The following is an 18,825-nucleotide window of genomic DNA, read 5'->3' on the forward strand; positions in this document are numbered from 1 at the left end:
TAAACAGATTACAAACACAAAACAATACATGATACAGTAGCTATAGTACAATGAAAAATTAAGCATTGGAGTTGAAGGCATCACACACTCCAAGTTTCGATCTCAACTTCACAAATGATTCCAGCTTGAGAGGCTTGATCATTGACCCAGCATATAGAAAGTCTATAATTACATGATACCAGCTATCAAGTAACGATCGCCGTTTAGGCGAGCACTAGGGCAAAGGCATTGACCCAGCGTATTGAAAGTCTATAAGTATCAAGCATACAAGCATTCAAATCGACATCGCGAGGAATTTGTTAAAGTTAAAACCTCGAAACTCTTTGAACACGGAATTATAAGTATCAAGCATACAAGCATTCAAATTGACATCGCGAGGAAATAAAAATATCTCATGCAAAAAATCTAAGTCTAAGCAGAAATAAACGACGAAAGATAAAATGCATGCGGATAAAAAGAAAAATCAAAGTACAATAACATAAAGCAGACTTGAGGACTGCACTTTGTGAAGAGGTACATCATAAGGTGCCTTCAAGGCGAGCATAATGCCGACACATAAAAAAACATTAAATTACAACAACTTTAATCTTCAGGAGGAGGAGAGACGATATGCTCGTCGCGAACTTCCTTGAACTCGTCCAAGCCCTCAGTTACCAACTCCACGCTGGGGTTCAGTACTAGCATCTGGGCGATAGCATTGTCGAAGCTGGACTTAGCGGTTTCCAACAGTAGGGATTCAGACTCGAAAATCTTTGCGATCAATGCAGCTCGACTAGAATTCTTGTATTCCCCAGCAGGATCAGCAGTCTTCTCCTCGACATTTATCGAGGTTTCAACAGAGGACTTCAGCCTTTCCTTTAAATCTAAGAACTCCTCATTGAGCTTCTTCACCTTCTTGTGCAGGACATCCGCCTTCTTAGTCAGCTCATTGATAGCCATCAAATCAGATTCCGAAACCATCAAACGGCTTTGCACGCTGGCCATTGGCTCTACAATAATTATGGATAGAAATATAAAAGTGCAATAGAAATTAACAGATGTATATTATTAATGGGAACGGTTGTTTTAGTTGGATGATCAAGATTATAAGCATTGTTAAAAAGAAAAGGGTATTGGCGCAAATAAGTTCCCCATTTGCCATATTAAAATGGACAATGTTAATGACAAAAGCAAATAAATGAATTCCATCTCACTTGCCTTATAAGCTAACTGCTTTTGGAGTTGGTTTTGGCAGTTACAAACTGTTGGAGTTTGTTGTAAATAGTTTGTTAGTTAGTTAGATTGTTAGTTTGATCCCTTCAATATATAAGATAGAACATAGTGCTTGTATTCAATCAAGTTTTTCATGAATAAGAATTTCTATCTTTTGCTCATTTCTTTCTCTGCATATTCTTCTAGTTTCTCTGCAACTACTTCATCTTGTAGCTTGCATTCATGGCATACACCAAGCACAAAGTCTATTCTTCACAGACAATTAAGTAAAACTTTTTTGTTCTGTTCATCTCATCTTGTGATTGTATTAAAAAAAAAACTTATGTTTAACCTTAAATTTAGAAAATGAATTTCATTGAACTAAATTTCTTAATCATTGCAAAAATAATGTTTTTTCTTATAATAATGACACGAGAAAGTATAGATTAAAGGAGTTTGTCTTATATGGACCCGATGCAAGGGTGGATCCTCATATTTATAGTAAGTTTTTAATAAAATATTGTTTTTAATCTCTATAAAGTCATTGTTTTTTTACCATAATGGTAAAAGGCCACCTTTTGAACCATTTTTTAATAGGTCCAAATTAAACACACCCATACATTATGTACTGTTAACCTAAATAAATAATTTTATACATGCATGACATTTTATTTGCAAATGCTAATATAGTATATATGTGCCTTAAGGGTACATAATATAGTAATATATAGATATATAGATATCTCCAAGTGATACATTCAAAAGTAAAAACAAAATGTCATAACAGTAAAATGTATATTCATATGACTTGCAAATGTAAATTATAGACTAGTATGACTCACTAGTATTAGAAGGCTCGGGTACATGATTTGCATCTAAAACTTGAGTTGAGAGAATAACAAAAAGAATAACACCAAGAAACATAAATGACCTTGAGTAAGCCATGTTACTTCAATTCTTTCTAATTCTAAATTACAATGCAATGTGGTTGACAAATAATAATAATGTAATATTCTCTATATATAGGACAAGAAGATTACTTTTTATGAGGCCAACAGTCAAGGAGATATATTGTAAATATTCTCTATATATAAATTAAGGAGAAACATGCATGTGGCTAAAGAAAGTACCAAGGAGATGCTAATATTAATTTATATTGAATTGAGAATTAACATTGAGGTTGCTAAAGTCCTACTTGATCTTTCTGTAAAACTAAGAATTTTTAATTTTTTTTTAATTTGTTGTGTCTATTTCTTTTAAATTCATTTCTTCGGAGGAATGAAGATTTTATTTTCTATTTTTAATCAAATAGTCTAGCTAGTGGCTTGAAATTCATCCTTTTAAATAAATAGAACGTCTCAAGTTCGAATACATTATTCACTACAAGAAAATATCAGATTAATTACAAACCACTAGGTTTGGTCTAGTGTTGAGGGGTTTCGTAGTAAACAAAAAAAAAAAATCATATTATCTACCAAAATATTACTACAATATATTGTTCTAGCTAATTTGCAATTGTTTGGACATGCTTTTAGCACATCTCAAATTTTCCCGGCTAATCATTACATTTTTTTTTATATTTTCATTTTTGATTTAATTAATTTATATTCTCAATTAATCTAAAAAGGTATATGGACTAGATACATTAGATTCTCAATTAATCTAGACAGGAGGCAGTATTATTAAAAAAAAAAACTATCTCTGTTCCACCACCACCACCACCGTTATGCACTAGGTAACTCTTCGTCATCGCTTTCTCTCTGTTTCCATCGCCGTCGTGATTCTCTCTCTCGCCGTTGTCATCGTGATCGTTATCATCACTCTTCATCCCTACCGATCTTCTTCGAGAATTTCGTCTTTTTGTCTCTGATCACTCTCCTATTACCGTCTCTAGGTTCGATGTATCTCTTCGTAAAGTGTTTGTTTGTGAAAAAGTACGAAACTATAACGACGGTAAAGAAATGGTTGAAATCACAGAGAGATAAGTTTGCTGGGATTAGATTTCATTAACTCATTCATTTGTATTTCCCTAATCAGTTATATAGATTTTAGCCATCTACCAATATTATCATGTATCACTCGTCGTACGTTTCCGTCTCCAGATACCGCCGAGATATCTATTATACCTAATAACCTTCGATGTCTCGGATGATCAATCAATACAATAGCACTAAGACCTGATACAAAAAGTTAATATTAAACCTAAATCTATGTCTAGAATTTAAGCTTTAATAGATATCATCTTAGTTCTTTTAGATTCAAAGAGTATATGTCTATAACAATTCAAATCTTAAAATAAAACATGAGATTCAAAGATAATATCAATATTGATAGATAAACTAAAACATATATAACAAGATCAAGATAAATACATACTAATAGAGTAATTTACACCTAATCCCAACAAAAGAGAGATTACCTATTCATTTTCATGATAGCTTTATAAAAGATAAGAAGAAAAGAGAGATGAACAAACATCAATGATGATTTCCTAACAAAAGTTGTAGATCCACCCTCAAATCCCTTTGAATCAGCCTCCTTGGGTCTCTCTTTGCTTCTGGACGTGTTTTTGAGTGTTTAGAGTGGATTAGATCTCAAATGAAGTCTGATGGCCTTTTTTAAGTGACATAAAAGTGGATTCTCGCTTAGCGACGGAACTGTTCGCTCAGCGATGGAGATTTCTTCACCCTGAAGTACTTTTTAGCCGCCATAGCTTCGCTGGCTCTCGCTACAGCTTGCTCAGCGACGACCTTTGCTATACCTCGCTATCTGTTGCTACAACTTATCCTGCCACTAACTTGACTCGCTCTCCGTCGCTACTTCTCGCTCAACGACGACACCGATTTTTCTGCATTTTCTGACAGCTTGCGTCGCTTTGTCTGTCGATTTGTCGTCGCTTAGCCAATAACTTATACTCAAAATCTTTATCTCTTCATTCCAAATTCCATTAAATCCAAATTTTCATAAAAAAAAGTGTTGGAATTAGATAGAAATAGCAAAAATACTAATTTTCTCATTAAAACTAATATTTACAATTAGTTTGTGTTTTTTTATATGAAATTACTTTTAAAATAAGTCAATAAGTACTTAAAATATATATGTAAAATTACCACTTTTTGGCACTTATCATTGATCGAATGTGCTTTCGTGCTTTTTTCATCTATATGTATTATTTGATTAATTGATGGTTTATGATTTTTCTTTTTGTTGTTGATCTATGATTGTGTGTCAGTGTTTATTGAAATCAATTTTATGCTGAAAATTTTGATGAAAATGGATAGAAACTTGATTTAGGCTGATCTATGATTATTGAAAACTCATAAAGAGTTCATATTGTTTTGTTGTGTTAATTGTTGGCTGAATATTACTCTGTTCATGTTAGGGTTCCTTTTTGAAAGAGAAAAAAGTGATTCTTATGGCATAACTTTGATTTTGGCTTAACTCTGAATATTACTCTGTTCATGGAATAAGGTTTATGGTTTTCATAGCAAGTACCAAGTAATATATTGATATTAAATTTCAGTAAGATTTGCAGTACAACATATGCCTTGAATTGAATCCTTGACAATAGTCTTGTGTAATAGTTCATTTGATTTGCTTGTTGTTGATGTGTTTAGTTAATTCTTTTTTTTTTCTTCATCTTCTATAATCCACTGCTAGTTAATTCATGTCTTTATTATTTATCACACTGCAGATTGGTCAAGGAACTTACAAAAGTGTTTGTAGAGCTCGCGATCTTGAAACTAACAAAATTGTTGCTTTGAAGAAGGTTAAATCCACTAATATGGATCCCGAAAGTGTTCGTTTTATGGCAAGAGAAATCATTCTCCTAAGAAGTCTCGATCATCCGAAATGTCATGAAACTTGAAGGATTGATACTTCAAAGCTTTCTGGTAGCTTGTACCTTATTTTCGAATATATGGAACTTGATCTTACAGGCCTTTCAACAATTTCTGACAACAAGTTTACTCAATCGCAGGTACAATCTTATGTTTATGTCAAAAACATTGGTTTCTCCTTTGGTATTTGATTTAAGGAATCAAAGCCACTGTATCTGTTGGATAGAAGCTTTTCAGCATTTTAAATTGAATATTTCCTCTAGGATTATAGTGGTATATTAAGACATGAGATATATTGAAATCGATAATTTTCTCTGTCTGGATATCTTTTTGTTGTTGTTAACTTGTCTAAGTGTATTGTAATGCAGCCAATGAACTTAATTTGTTTATCATGCAGCCATTTAACTTGTTATTTGGAGCAGACACCAAATTTGTTTTAGGCAAATATGATGGTTAGAAAGTATGCTTATAGCCTCAATTTAATGCATATGAAATGTGGCACAGTTTAAAAATGTAGGTTTAAATATCATTTTCGACCCTGTATGTTCGTGTGTTTTTGATTTTAGTCCCTGTATGTTTTTTGTTGCAAATACATCCCTTAATGTCCAAATCTTGTTGGTTTTAGTCCCTCTCGACTTACCAATTAGCTACAAACACAGTCATTTTTTAACGAGAGTGACTAAAACCAACAAGATTTGAATATTCAGGGATGTATTTGCAACAAAAAACATATATGGACTAAAACCAAAAATTCGAGAACAGGGACGAAAATGATATTTAAGTATAACATTTTTGCTTCATTTGCCACTAATAAGATGTAATGGATGATAATTTTTACTACAAACACAGTCATAATGGTCCCTTAAAGAAAAAAAAAATCTGTTTTGATCCCTTAAAGACATCTTCGTTTGTCAATTTGGTATCTTACATTAGTTTTTGGCCAAAAACGTTAATTTTGCATAGGTGTTAAATTGTCGTGTTACCTGGCACTATTGTGTGTTGCAGAAGAGAAATATTTTAATTAAAAAACAAACGAGCAAAAGTAAAGGATCATTATTTTGGGAACGACATGGTTTCTCGGATTAGGGTTATCAACATGGTGGAGAGCAGAGGATTTGGTTCGATTTTTGTCTTCGATTTCTCAAAAACGGTTTTCTAGCTTTAATGAAAATATTTCAGTTTTGCCACACAACAGTGTCAGGTAACACAACCATTTGACACCTATGCAAAAGTTAACTTTTTTTGTCAAAAAACTAACGGAAGGGACCAAATTGACAAACGAAGATGTTTTTAAGGGACCAAAACGAACCTTTTTTTCTTTTAAGGGATCATTATGAAACCTAAAATGGGACCATTTGTTAAGGCAAATGGAACCTCTAATTCTCATTAGTGATAGGCAAGGCCTATATAGCCAATGCACAAGGGTACAAACAATTACAATAACAAACTAACACACAAACACGATAGCTTGGGCCTTAAGTAACAAACGCGCGCTAGCACAAAAGCTTGCCAAGCTAAACACACGCACTAGGCCTAACATGGGGCATGAATGTACACTATGATCAACACATATCTAGCATAGCCTCTCCTAAACTGAAATATATCAAAAATTCAGTTTACATCTTCAAGCTTACACAAGCCAAGCAAATCTCTGATCCTGCAAAAGTTGTCAAGACTCAATGCCTTAGTCATGATGTCTGCAACTTGCTCAAAGGATGGGCAATGCAGCAATTGAACTTTTCCATCTTTAGTTAGATCTCTGAGAAAATGAAATCTATGAGTTCCTTGATAACTTAATTGATGAGCTATTATCACAATATATGGTGATGCAGTCTTCCTTTTCTTTACTGATGTGAGCAAGAATTCTAGATAACCAAATTGTTTGACATGAACTATTAGTTGCTGATATGAACTCTGCCTCAGTGTTGGATAGTGTAACAATTGGTTGCTTCTTTGAGGACCATGACACAACTTTTGAACCAATCATAAACATATAACCAGATGCAATTTTTCTATCATCTAAATCTCCTGCATAATCTGAGTCTGACTAACCAGTGTGATTATCATCTTTTCCCTTTTCATACCACAAACCATAACTAATGGTTCCTTTCAAATACTTGATAATTCTCTTTACGGCAGCAACATGAATTTCAGTAGGCCTCTCTATAAATCTAGCAACTAAGCAGGGACGGACACACTAAGGGGTTGTGTGTGGGTAAAGCCACACCAGATTTTTCATATCTTTTTTATAAAAATATATGTAGTGAAAGAGAAAAATTGTGTGAGTAGTTATCGTGTGGCATTGGTTAGCCCAACAGCCATTTTGCATGATTATTTTCATTCTTTATATAATATTAGTTAGTACAAGTTGGATACGGTCTTTTTCATTATTATTCATCAAATACATCATTTATTTTTTTAGGACATATCGTTTGGTAGAATTCGAGTTCGATTTTTAGCGGAAACAATTCTTAGCCAGATTTTTCTAACCTCGTGGCCGGACTCTGTACCCGGAAATCAAAGGACTAATGCCAAAAAAAATATATCATTTATTCAATTAGTTTAAAAAGTGAATATTTGATTATAATTAAAGTAGGAGAAAGTAGTTTCTTAAAAAATATACAATTTTTAATCATAACGAAAACAATTGTACCACTTTAATTCTTATGTTCGAGAGGACACAAATTTTGCAAATTTAAAAGGACTTTTAGATCTTTGTGCAAAACTTGTGTAAACAAATAAGTGCAACACATATGATTTAGTTTATAAGCTTTTGAAAATGGCTTTAGTCTTGCCGGTAGCAACTGCAAATGTGGAACGCATTTTTTCATCTATGAATTAATTTAGTAAAGAGTCTGCTATGTAACAAAATGAGTGATCAATGGTTAAATGACCGTCTTGTAACTCTTATAGAAAGAGATGTTCTTGCAACAATTGACAATGATGTAATTTTAGCTCATTTTCAACAAATGGATGGTAGACGATTTTCGTTGTAAATGTATTGTACTTAACAATATTATATCTTATTTTTCGTATAATTTAGTTCATTGTTTCTTCATTTTTATATTTTTTTTGTCACATTTTCTTTAAGATTTTAGCCACACCAGATTTTCATGTCTGAATATGTCCCTGCAACTAAGCATACTGAAAAAGCCAGACCAGGTCTAGTGGCAAGAAGATACATTAAACAAACAACCATTTGCTTGTAGTTAGTTGAGTCCCAGGCTATACAAGTTTCATCTTTCTTCAATTTGTTTCTAGGCACAATATGATTGCACACACTATTGCAATTCTCCATGTTGAATCTCTTTAGAATTTCACAAGCATATTTCTGCTGACACATAAAAACACCTTCCTTAGTCTGCTTTACCTCAATTCCAAGAAAGTGTCTCATTTTGCCCAAATCACTCATAGCAAAGTTCTTTTCCATAGAAATTTTGAAATTGTCAAAAAAAATTTGATCATTACCAGTGAAAATTAGATCATCAACATACAAGCTTACAATGATGATTTTTCCATGTGCTTCCTTCTTTACAAATAGAGTGTGCTCATGAGCACATTTGACAAACCCTTCCTTGCTAAAATAGGCCTCAATTTTGCTGTACCAAGCTTTTGGAGCTTGTTTCATGCCATAGAAAGATTTCTTCAATCTATACATCATTTCTTTCTTTTGCTTCTGATAGCCTAATGGTTGCTCCACATATACTACTTCATCTAATTCACCATGTAGAAAGACACTTTTCACATCAAGTTTAAACACATCCCAGTTTTTAGCTGCCGCTATAGCTAGTATTGTCCTTATAGTATACCATTTGGCAACAGGAGCAAATACTTCATTGTAATCATTACCATGTTGCTGAGAATAGCTTTTAGCTACCAATCTTGCTTTGTGTTTTTCATTTTTTCCTTGTCAGTTTCCAAGTGTCATTGCTTTCAATTGCTGCAATTTCAGTGTCCATAGCTTGTTTCCACACTCATGCTTAGCTGCTTCACTGTATGTTATAGGATCTTCACTTGGACTAAAGAAAACTTGACCGTCACTAATTTCACCTGTTTCATAGTCTCCAGTTTCATAATCATTGAGATAGCCGGGTTTCTTAGATACTCTCTTCGCTAATCCATTTTCATCAATGTCATTTTCTTCTTCTGAATCAGGTACAACTAGATCCATATCTTCAGTATGAGCATTACTAGCATGATCTTCTACTTCATTTGCATTTTCACTATGATTACTTTTTGAGCAAGTCTCTGCATCATCTTCACAATCAATTATCTGTTTATTTGTATTGGATTTCTCAGCATCTTTGTTTTCCCAATTCCACTGCTTTCCTTCATCACACTTCACATCTTTGCTGACAACAATTTTCCTTTTAATAGAGTCATACAATTTATATGCCTTTGATTCTTCACTTATGCCTAAGTGAATACATGTTGTGCTCTTATCATCCAACTTTTTCCTCAGATTGTCTGGTACATGTACATAAGCAATACAGCCAAAAACTTTGAAGTGACTCACTGATGGCTTGATTCCACTCCAGGCTTCTTCTAGTGTTATATCTTTTACTGCAAAAGTAGGGCACCTGTTTAGTATGTGCACAGACCAATTTACTGCTTCAGGCCAAAATGTCTTTGGAACATTCTTCTCATTGATCATACACCTGACCATATTCATTATGGTTTTATTTTACCTTTCAGATACTCCATTTTGATGAGGAGTGTAAGCAGCTGTGAGTTGCCTTTTTATCCCATGGAGGTCACAAAATTCATTGAAAGCAATTGAGGTATATTCACCTTGTAACGCCCCAACTTTTAGAATTAGTTTATTAATATATTTTTTTATTATTAAAAGTTGTTTGTGTTGATTGTTGTTTAATTATTTTGATGTGTTAAATAATTAATCATGGGAAAATAAATGGGCAGAATGATGTTGATGAACTTAAATCAAATTAAAAGTAGAAAAATTATATAATGAGGTGTTGAGAGCAAAGAGGAGGGGTGTGAATAGGATTGTAGTAAAAATAAAAATAAAAGAAAACCATGATTTTAATTTTAATAAATTCACTTTAATTGTATCGAAAATCTTGTTCTTTGAAATAAAGTGGTTTAAAGAGGAGTAAGGTTAGGAAATAGGAATAGTCAACATTCTGATAGAAACAAAAATAAAATAAAATCAAAAGTGCAAGTGTGAGAAAGGGAGAAGGCACGTGGGAGAGAAGAGAATGAAGGGGAGGAAGGATTTTTAATGGAGTTGTTGTTGTTTTTAAAAAGAGAACAAGATGCTATTCGATTGCCGATTTTTGAAAATAATGACGGGTATCCTTTAGAAATCAAATGACGATCAAAACGATATAAAGAACGTCGATTTTCGTTAAGTAAAGAGGGAGAATGAACCGGGTCGAAAAACCGGGTCGTGCGACCCGTTTGCAGGAAACGAGTGAGAGTGATGATGAACAGTGCCGAGCATCACGCCCAGTCGCGAGTCTGACGCGTGGGGCGCGTGCGAGGGCCTGGAGATCGTTTTGTTAAAATTTGTTTTTATAGAAAAATTGTAAATAATTGTATTGATATTTTTTTTTTTTAAAACTTGGTATCCGGTCTTAGGACCGACTAATCCAAGGGGACCAATCCCACCGCCCACTTGTGGGGGCCCCATTTAAAGCCAGAGTTTTTTTTGCTCTGTATGGACTTAGCCCACCGAAATTGGAACCAGTGGGAATCGAACCTGAGACCTTGAGAGGAGCATACTCCAAGGGCCCAAGCCAACACCACTCGACCAACCCCAAGTGGGTTAATTGTCTTGATATTTTGGTACCTCTTTGGGAATTTTTGGACACATATAGCTATTTTTATTAGTTAGTTATTTGAGGTAAAAATGCCATTAAAAATATTATAATTTTATAAAAGTTTCCCAAAATTTTATGTAGACTATTTTGAATATTTTGGAACCTTTTGGTGTACTTCACTCTCTCTGATTTATGTCCCTCCAAGGATTTGAATTTATTTCACAATTTTTATTAATTAAATTGATTTAAAATTCGTATGTTTCGTCGGTAAACTAAATCAAGATGATTTGGGTTAGGGGTACTGTTAAAGAGGAGTAAGGGGCTGCTGTTTTAGAGAGGAGTGAAAGATTAACTGAGTTATGAAGTTTTAGTTGGTTTGTAATCGAAGTTGCTAGTAATTATTGTGTATCGGTGTTGTTTTAAGTCGTTGCTCATTGATAGTAATTGTGTTGTGAAGTGGTAATAGGGCCTTTATATTTTAAAAGAAAATAATTAAAAATAAACTAATAGAAAGAAACTAGTTTTCTTTGAAGTGTGTTTGTTGTTGTTTGAGAAGTGAGTTGATGATGATTTGGGTAACTTATAAAAGTAAATAAATAATTAAAAAGAAAAAACTAATAAAAGTATAGAGAAGATTAAGTTCTTTGAATTATCATATTTTGAATCATAGTTAATTGAGTTGATGCTTACAAGGTGGTGATTATGCCGTTGTATAAAAAATAAATTGTCGTTGTTACCGTTGATTGCTTTGGTGGTCGTTGTGTTGCCGTTTGTCGTGTTGCCTTTGTTGTTATAAGCCGTTGTTTATAAGCCGCTATAATATGTTGTTGTTTATAAGATGTTGTCTTTAAGCCGTTGACTATTGATGTTGTTCCGTGATTAAACCATTGATTATTGTTGTTATTATAATGACGATGAAGTTGTTAAATGACATGACATGCATTCATTCATGCGTCAAATGACGTTGCCTATTGAAGTTGTATAAATGATGTTGAAAATGACGTTGCTTAATGAAGTTGAAAATGACGTTGCTTATAACGATGTTGATCCTCCATGATATAAAACTGGAAATGACGTTGTTATTGGTACCACATGCATGTAGCGAGTCTAGGCGCATTGCATGCATTTTAATTATATTTGTTCATTTAAATGTTGTTTATTTCTCTTTATTTAATTGTTGATTGATGATTGTGGTTGACTGATGAATGCGCGTGGCCATCCGCTTAGATGGTCTTGTTGTTGTTTATGATGTTGCTAGTTATTACGTTTTAATTCAGTTACTTTCTTGATGTATTGTCGCTCACCTTTACATTCCCCCTTCTGGCTTGGCCCTACGGTGTGCAACCGTAGATTTTCAGGTAGGTGATGAGTCATAACTGATGCGTTCGGATAGCTGTTGCTTTGCTATTTAATTGGAGTCGCTCTGTTAGGATGTTGTTGGGGAAAACTTTTATTTAATTATGCTACTAATTGTTTATTAACAATTGGACTATGTCGTTTTGATTCAATCATTTCAATTTGGACTTTGAAACTTATATTATTGGCTTAATTTTTATTCTCCGCGGCATAATTTCTAATCATTCACTAGTGCAAAAAACACTTATTAAATCGGTTCTGGAAGGCTTTTTAAATCGGTTCCGGAACCGATTTAAATTCCATCGATTTAGTAAGTTTTTCGTTTTTAAATCGGGTTTCAAACCGATTTAAAAAAATTTATTAAATCGGGTTGCCCGATTTCAAAGAGTTTATTAAATCAGTTTGCCCGATTTAAAAAATGTTAAAAAAGTCATTGGAAGTTTTTAAATCTATAGTTTTTTGTTTTACAAAGAAAACCTCAATCACAACCAATTCTTTAGTTTGTCCTAATTGAGATCTCACCAACCTTTACCTATTAACCTCAATCAGTCTATTGTGAACTATATTGCATAACTGAAAGAGAAAAGCTAACACTTGCAACAGGTCCAAATGAAGACCAGCCAGCAAAAAGCAAAAGCTAACCAAGGTGCTAAGAAGTGCGGACAATTTTACCTTTTTTTTCCCATTGTATTGTTTTCTTTTATAAAAATCTTCTTTTCGAAACAAGGTTAATTGCAACACAGAAACGCCTCTACTTATTGAAACTAAATCTAAACTGGATTACAAAACTATTGACAAAACAAATCGAACTTTAGAAAACACAATATCACACAAAAACAATGAATCTGGAAAGAGAGGACCAAAAGCGGTGCGTGAATCTGGAATGAGAATCCATATTATCCAATATCACACAAAAACAAATCAAAACTCAAAACCCCTAATTACCCTAAAAAACCCTAATCAACAAATCCAACCTAAAATCATCTCTACTCTTCAAATTCCTAATCCAAACAAATAAAAAAAAAAGATAAAAAGAAGAAAAAAGAAACTCACTCTCTGACGGAGGTATCAACAACTTGACAAACAGTAACCGTCTTTTATCCCCATCTCTTCGAAGCTTCCGATGGCTTTCACACCTTCTGTTGTCTCGAAGTCCATATCCTCGTTGGAAGTAACCGTTCGCCGGAGATTCGCCGGAACTACGGATGCTGTTGCCATCGCCGCCACCGATTTGGGTTCAGAGATAGAAGCAAAAGGTTGGGTTTCGATTTTTTAGAGAGAGAGAGAGAGAGAGAGAAGGTTGTTCATTGTGTGTGGTTTTGTGAAATGAAAAAAGAGTGAATAATTTATTTTTTTTTTTAATTATAAATAATTCTTTTTAAATCAGGCTAACTGATTTAATTGTTATTCACTTAAAAACTTGCCTTGTCCTGTTTTGAGGTTATTAAATCAGGTGGATGACATCTGATTTAGAATGTATGATTTAATAAGTGTTTTTTCCACTAGTGATTTGAGGACATAGTTACGTTGAGTATGTGTGACATCCTTATTAAATAAATAAAATTAACTTTTTCACAAATAAAATAAAGGGGTAAATTAAGGGTGTTACAAAGTGGTATCAGAGCAGGTCGGTCTAGTCAGACCAATCCTTTCGAGCACGACATCCAAGATACCCGCTATCAAGTAACGACCACTATTTAGGCGAACACTAGTGCAAAGGCATTGACCCAGCGTATAGAACGTCTAAAATTTGTTAAAGTTAAAACCTCGAAACTTATCGAACACGAAATTATAAGTATCAAGCATACAAGCATTCAAATCGACATCGCGAAGAAATAAAAATATCTCATGCAAAAAGTCTAAATCTAAGCAAAAATAAACGACGAAAGATAAAATGCAAGCGGATAAAAAGAAAAACCAAAGTACAATAACATAAAGCAGCTGCATATTGTCAAGAGGTACATCATAAGGTGCCTTCAAGGCGAGCATAACGCTGGCACATAAAAAAACATTAAATTACAACGGCATCAACCTTTCCTGTAAATCTGACATATGGTTATTGAGCGTATTCAACTCCTCGTACAGGACATTCAACTTCGTAATCAGCTCCTCCATCTCCTTGTTCGCCCGAGCACGACCGTCATCCCTCTCCCGAGCACTATCTTCATTGTCATTTTTAGAAATTTTACCTTCATGATTACCTTTGGTAACTTTATCTTCTGCGTCACTCAAAGAAACTTTATCCTCCTCATGATTTTTTGAAACATCATTTTCGTCGACACTTTTTTGTAATTTGTCTTCCTTATCGTCTAAGAAAACTTTCTCTTCTTCACCACTGATAGAAACTTCATTTTTCTTGTCAAATACATCATTTAGAATTTTTTGGCGTTTGAGAATAGTTTTAGCATCATACTTCTTCATCAAATTTTCATGAATAGTCATCAAATCAGATTCCGAAAACATCAAATGACTGTGCATGCTGGCCATCGGCTCTACAATAATTATGGATAATACATTAGATATGTCTAGAAATATAAAAGTGTAATAGAAATTAAAAGATGTATATTAATAATGGAAATAATTGTATCAGTTGGATGATCAAGATTATAAGCATTGTTAAAAAGAAAAAGGTATCAGCGCAATTAAGTATATTTAACTTATGGCAAACAAGTTGCCCGTTTGCCATATTAAAAAGGACAATTAAGTATATTTAACTTATGTCTTACCATAAATCTAGAAAATGAATTTCACTGAAATAAATTTCTTAATCATTGCAAAAATAATTTTTTTCTTATAATAATGACAGAAAGTACAGATCAAAGGCATTTATCTTAAAAGAAAATGCTACTTTTAGCGAAAAATGTTATCACGAACCATTCCCGAATACTACATATGATTGATTAATTAGCATCATTATAGGCTGTTTTCATCAAATTTTTTAATTAAATGACCAACTCCTTTTTTTATTTATGAGGTGAACACTAGAGGACCCGTTATTTGTGTGGTGAATATCTTTGGGTAAAGAAAAGTACGTATATTGTTTTAGTAGTAACAAAGTCGATAAAAAAATTGTCAAAAAAAAAAAGTCAATAAAAAATATTTTACATATATTTCGCATTAATCCAATTTCACTTTTAATAAACTCGATTCAAACTGATCCATAGATTATTGGATTTGTTTTTTGTGCTAACCCTCCTATACATATAGGGGAATAAAACCCTAGTAATTCGGTCGCAAGATAAGTAAAGTTCGACCAATAGATTATCGATTTGTTTGAACTTAAAGACGGATTAGGATCTTCAAAATGATTAGATCAAATTTTTTTATATTTTTCAAATGGATGGCAAACTCTCCTTAAAGTTTTAATATTTCTGCATGCTTAAATCATAGATTAAAACCTTGGTTAACTAAAAGATACTTGTATTATCTCATATAAGTACTTTTGAATTATCATATCAAAATTGAAGACACAGTTAAGTTGATACTCATGCAAATAATTGTAAAAAAAATAAAAAAATCTTCCAAATCAGTTCAATACTCAAACTGAATTTATAAGCTAAAATTATTGTATAGGATGTTAAATGAAAAGTAGGTCAACGTTCTCAAAAAAGAAAAATTATATGGTCAAGTTTTTTCGTGAAATTCGTGAAAGTGATTCTTCGCTGTATATAGCAATATTCTTCTCTCATTTTTCTTAATCAAAAGTTGGTAAATTACCAAGAATAAAAAAAAAATCAACCATTGAATTAAAAAAAAAAAAAAAAAACATAAAGAAAAAATGAAGAGGATCCAAATCCGACATTTTATTAGCAAATGCCATAATAGTAGAATGTATAAAACAAAAATGTCATTCAAAAGTAGTGATACATTCAAAAGTAAAAACAAAATGTAAAAACAAAATGTCATAATAGTAAAATGTATAATTGAAATCAAGTGTAAAACTTATTTATCGTATGACAATACATATCAATAAAATTACATATTCATATGACTTGCAAATGTAAATTATAGGCTAGTATGACTCACTAGTATTAGAAGGCTCGGGTACATGATTTGCATCTAAAACTTGAGTTGAGAGAATAACAAAAAGAATAACACCAAGAAACATAAATGACCTTGAGTAAGCCATATTACTTCAATTCTTTCTAAATTACAATGCAATGTGGTTGAGAAATAATAATGTAATATTCTCTATATATAGGACAAGGAGATTAACTTTTTATGAAGCCAAGAGTCAATGTGATGTAAACATTCTCTATATAAATTAAGGAGCCAAGGAGATGTTAATATTAAATTATATTGAATTGAGAATTAACATTGAGGTTGCTAAAGTCCTACTTGATCTTTACGTAAAACTAAGAATTTTTTTAAAATTTGTTGTGTCTATTTCTTTTAAATTCATTTCTTCGGAGGAATGAAGATTTTTTTTTTCTATTTTTAATCAAATAGTCTAGCTAGTGGCTTGAAATTCATCCTTTTAAATAAATAGAAAGTCTCAAGTTCGAATACATTATTCACTACAAGAAAATATCAGATTAACTACAAGTCACTAGGTTTGGTCTAGTGTTGAAAGGTTTGGATAGCAACGTTATATGTCTTGATTTCGATTCCCACCTCATTGTAAATAAAAAAAAATCAGATTAACTACCAAAACATTACTACAATATATTGTTCTAGCTAATTTGCAATTGTTTGGACATGCTTTTACCCCATCTCAAATTTTCCCGGCTAATCATTACATTTTTTTTTAAATATTTTCATTTTTGATTTAATTAATTTATATTCTCAATAAATCTAAAAAGGTATATGGACTATATACATTAGATTCTCAATGAATTTAAAAAGTAATTCTTCTCGATCGGAGGTAGTATCATAAAAAAAAAAACTATCTCTCTAACTGTTTTCGTTCCACCACCGTTATGCACTAGGTAACTCTCCGTCATCGCTTTCTCTCTGTTTCCATCGCCGTCGTGACTCTCTCTCTCTCTCTCGCGGTTGTCATCGCGGTCGTTATCATCGCTCTTCGTCCCTACAAATCTTCTTTCGAGAACTTCGTCTCTTCGTCTCCGATCACTCTCCTATTACCGTCTCTAGGTTCAATATTGTTTTGTTGTGTTAATTGTTGGCTGAATATTTCTCTGTTCATATTAGGGTTCCTTTTTTAGTTCATATTGAAAACTCATAAAGAGTTCATATTGTTTAGTTCATTTGTTTTGCTTGTCGTTGATGCGTTTAGTTAATTCATGTCTTTATTATTTATCACACTGCAAATTGGTCAAGGAACTTACAACAGTGTTTGTAGAGCTCACGTTCTTGAAACTAACAAAATTGTTTCTTTGAAGAAGGTTAAATCCACTAATATGGATCCCGAAAGTGTTTAATTGATATGTACGGTGTTGGAACAAAATCGATTTAAAAATGTTAGCCCCTAAATCTATAAAGGTTTTGATGATAACAAAGTATTAATTAACAATTGGAAGGACTAAAAGTTTATTTTAAGTGCGCAGATATAAGCATCAGATAAGCTCTGAGTGAAGCTCAGAGGATGTGAATTCAGAAGTTCATAAGCGCTCAGAAGATGTTGGACTTCAGAAGATACAACATTCAGAGGATGAAGACTTCAGAACTTCTTGACTGACTAAAGGTTCATCAACCTCTGAAGATCTTTTTGATATCTGTGAAGATTCCCTTTGCAAGTCAACTCTTCTACCAATGAAGAAAAGGACCTTTCAAGCCTGATCAGTTCAGATACACTCAGTTTGTCTGTACTCTCTTGAGAACGTGGGTCTTCAGTTTTGTTAGCTGAATAAGGAAAGTCCACTCTGCAGTAGTCAAAGTAGCTGAAACTCTTACTCAGTTTTGGATACAAACAAACTGCATCAAGACAGACTGCTTGAAGACAAAAGATTATCAACTCCAACGGCTCCTTTTGCAACGACTCTTTTCTAGTGGTATATATACTAGAAGATTCAGCTACAACAAAAATAATAATTATCTAGGATTGAACTCGCACTGAACAAACTCTGAACTCTGTGATATACAAGCTCTGAACCTCTGTTAAGTGTTTTTGCACTTTAGTCAAATACTCTGTACTCTTTGTATTTGCTCTCTTTAGGTTCATCTAAGAGCATTTGTATATTTTCATATACTTTACTATTTCTTGAGGAAACTTAAGCTTGTGTGCTTAAGTGTGAAGTCTTAAGCTTGTGTGCTTGAGCATTGTTGAGAAGTCTCTTGCTTGTGTGCTTGAGCAGGTGTAATCTTGTGTGATTATAGTGAAATCCCTTGGAAGTGCAAGGGGACTGGACTACTCTCGTTTTGTGAGAGGAACCAGTATAAATTGCTTGTGTGATCTCTCTCCCTCTCTTATCGTGTTTATTGTGTTATTTATCCGCTGCCGTAGTAGTTAAGTTAAGAACTTGAAAAAGTTTTAAACTTGACTAAAACACAATTCAACCCCCCCTTCTTGTGTTTTCACACCTTCAATTGGTATCTAGAGCTCTGGTCTGTTACTTTCACTTAACAGTGAGACAGTAAAGATCTTGTGAGAACACTATGTCTGGAGGAGACGATAGTAGCACTAGAACAACCGGTGAAGCCGGTGAGGCCAGTGGAGCTGGTGGTGGTCCTAGAAATGCTTTTGGTTTTGACTACTT

At 33.1% G+C, this 18,825-nt stretch overlaps 1 protein-coding gene and 1 long non-coding RNA gene across 4 annotated transcripts; both read right to left on the reverse strand.

Moving 5' to 3' along the window:
- Nucleotides 1–451: 451 nt before the first annotated feature.
- LOC123918941 lies at nt 452–16,350 on the reverse strand. 3 transcript variants are annotated; one of them, XM_045971137.1, is made up of 2 exons: nt 16,196–16,334; nt 452–989 (listed from the first exon to the last, which is right to left on the reverse strand). In XM_045971137.1, exons 1-2 carry the CDS (start codon nt 16,296–16,298, stop codon nt 583–585), a joined length of 510 nt encoding a protein of 169 aa, XP_045827093.1. In that variant the 5' UTR covers nt 16,299–16,334; the 3' UTR covers nt 452–582. The 3 variants fall into 3 exon arrangements, with proteins under 3 accessions (XP_045827093.1, XP_045827092.1, XP_045827091.1); XM_045971136.1 differs by lacking the exon at nt 16,196–16,334 and adding an exon at nt 2,034–2,189; XM_045971135.1 differs by lacking the exon at nt 452–989 and adding an exon at nt 14,075–14,661 and having other exon boundaries at nt 16,196–16,350.
- On the reverse strand, nt 12,961–13,485 carry LOC123918943. Its single transcript, XR_006812995.1, has 2 exons — nt 13,223–13,485; nt 12,961–13,047 (listed from the first exon to the last, which is right to left on the reverse strand). It is a non-coding gene; the product is annotated as an uncharacterized LOC123918943 (long non-coding RNA).
- Nucleotides 16,351–18,825: the final 2,475 nt, after the last annotated feature.

This window comes from Trifolium pratense, linkage group LG3, assembly GCF_020283565.1.
Source record: "Trifolium pratense cultivar HEN17-A07 linkage group LG3, ARS_RC_1.1, whole genome shotgun sequence".
NCBI classification, from domain to species: Eukaryota; Viridiplantae; Streptophyta; class Magnoliopsida; order Fabales; family Fabaceae; genus Trifolium; species Trifolium pratense.

Excerpts from the sequence above, each read along its gene's own strand:
- LOC123918941 (XM_045971135.1), bottom strand. The coding sequence starts at position 16,298 with ATGGCTTACTCAAGGTCATTTATGTTTCTTGGTGTTATTCTTTTTGTT. Across the intron at positions 14,662-16,195 it reads ACCCGAGCCTTCTAATACTA|AGCCGATGGCCAGCATGCAC; the intron begins GTGAGTCATACT and ends TAATTATTGTAG.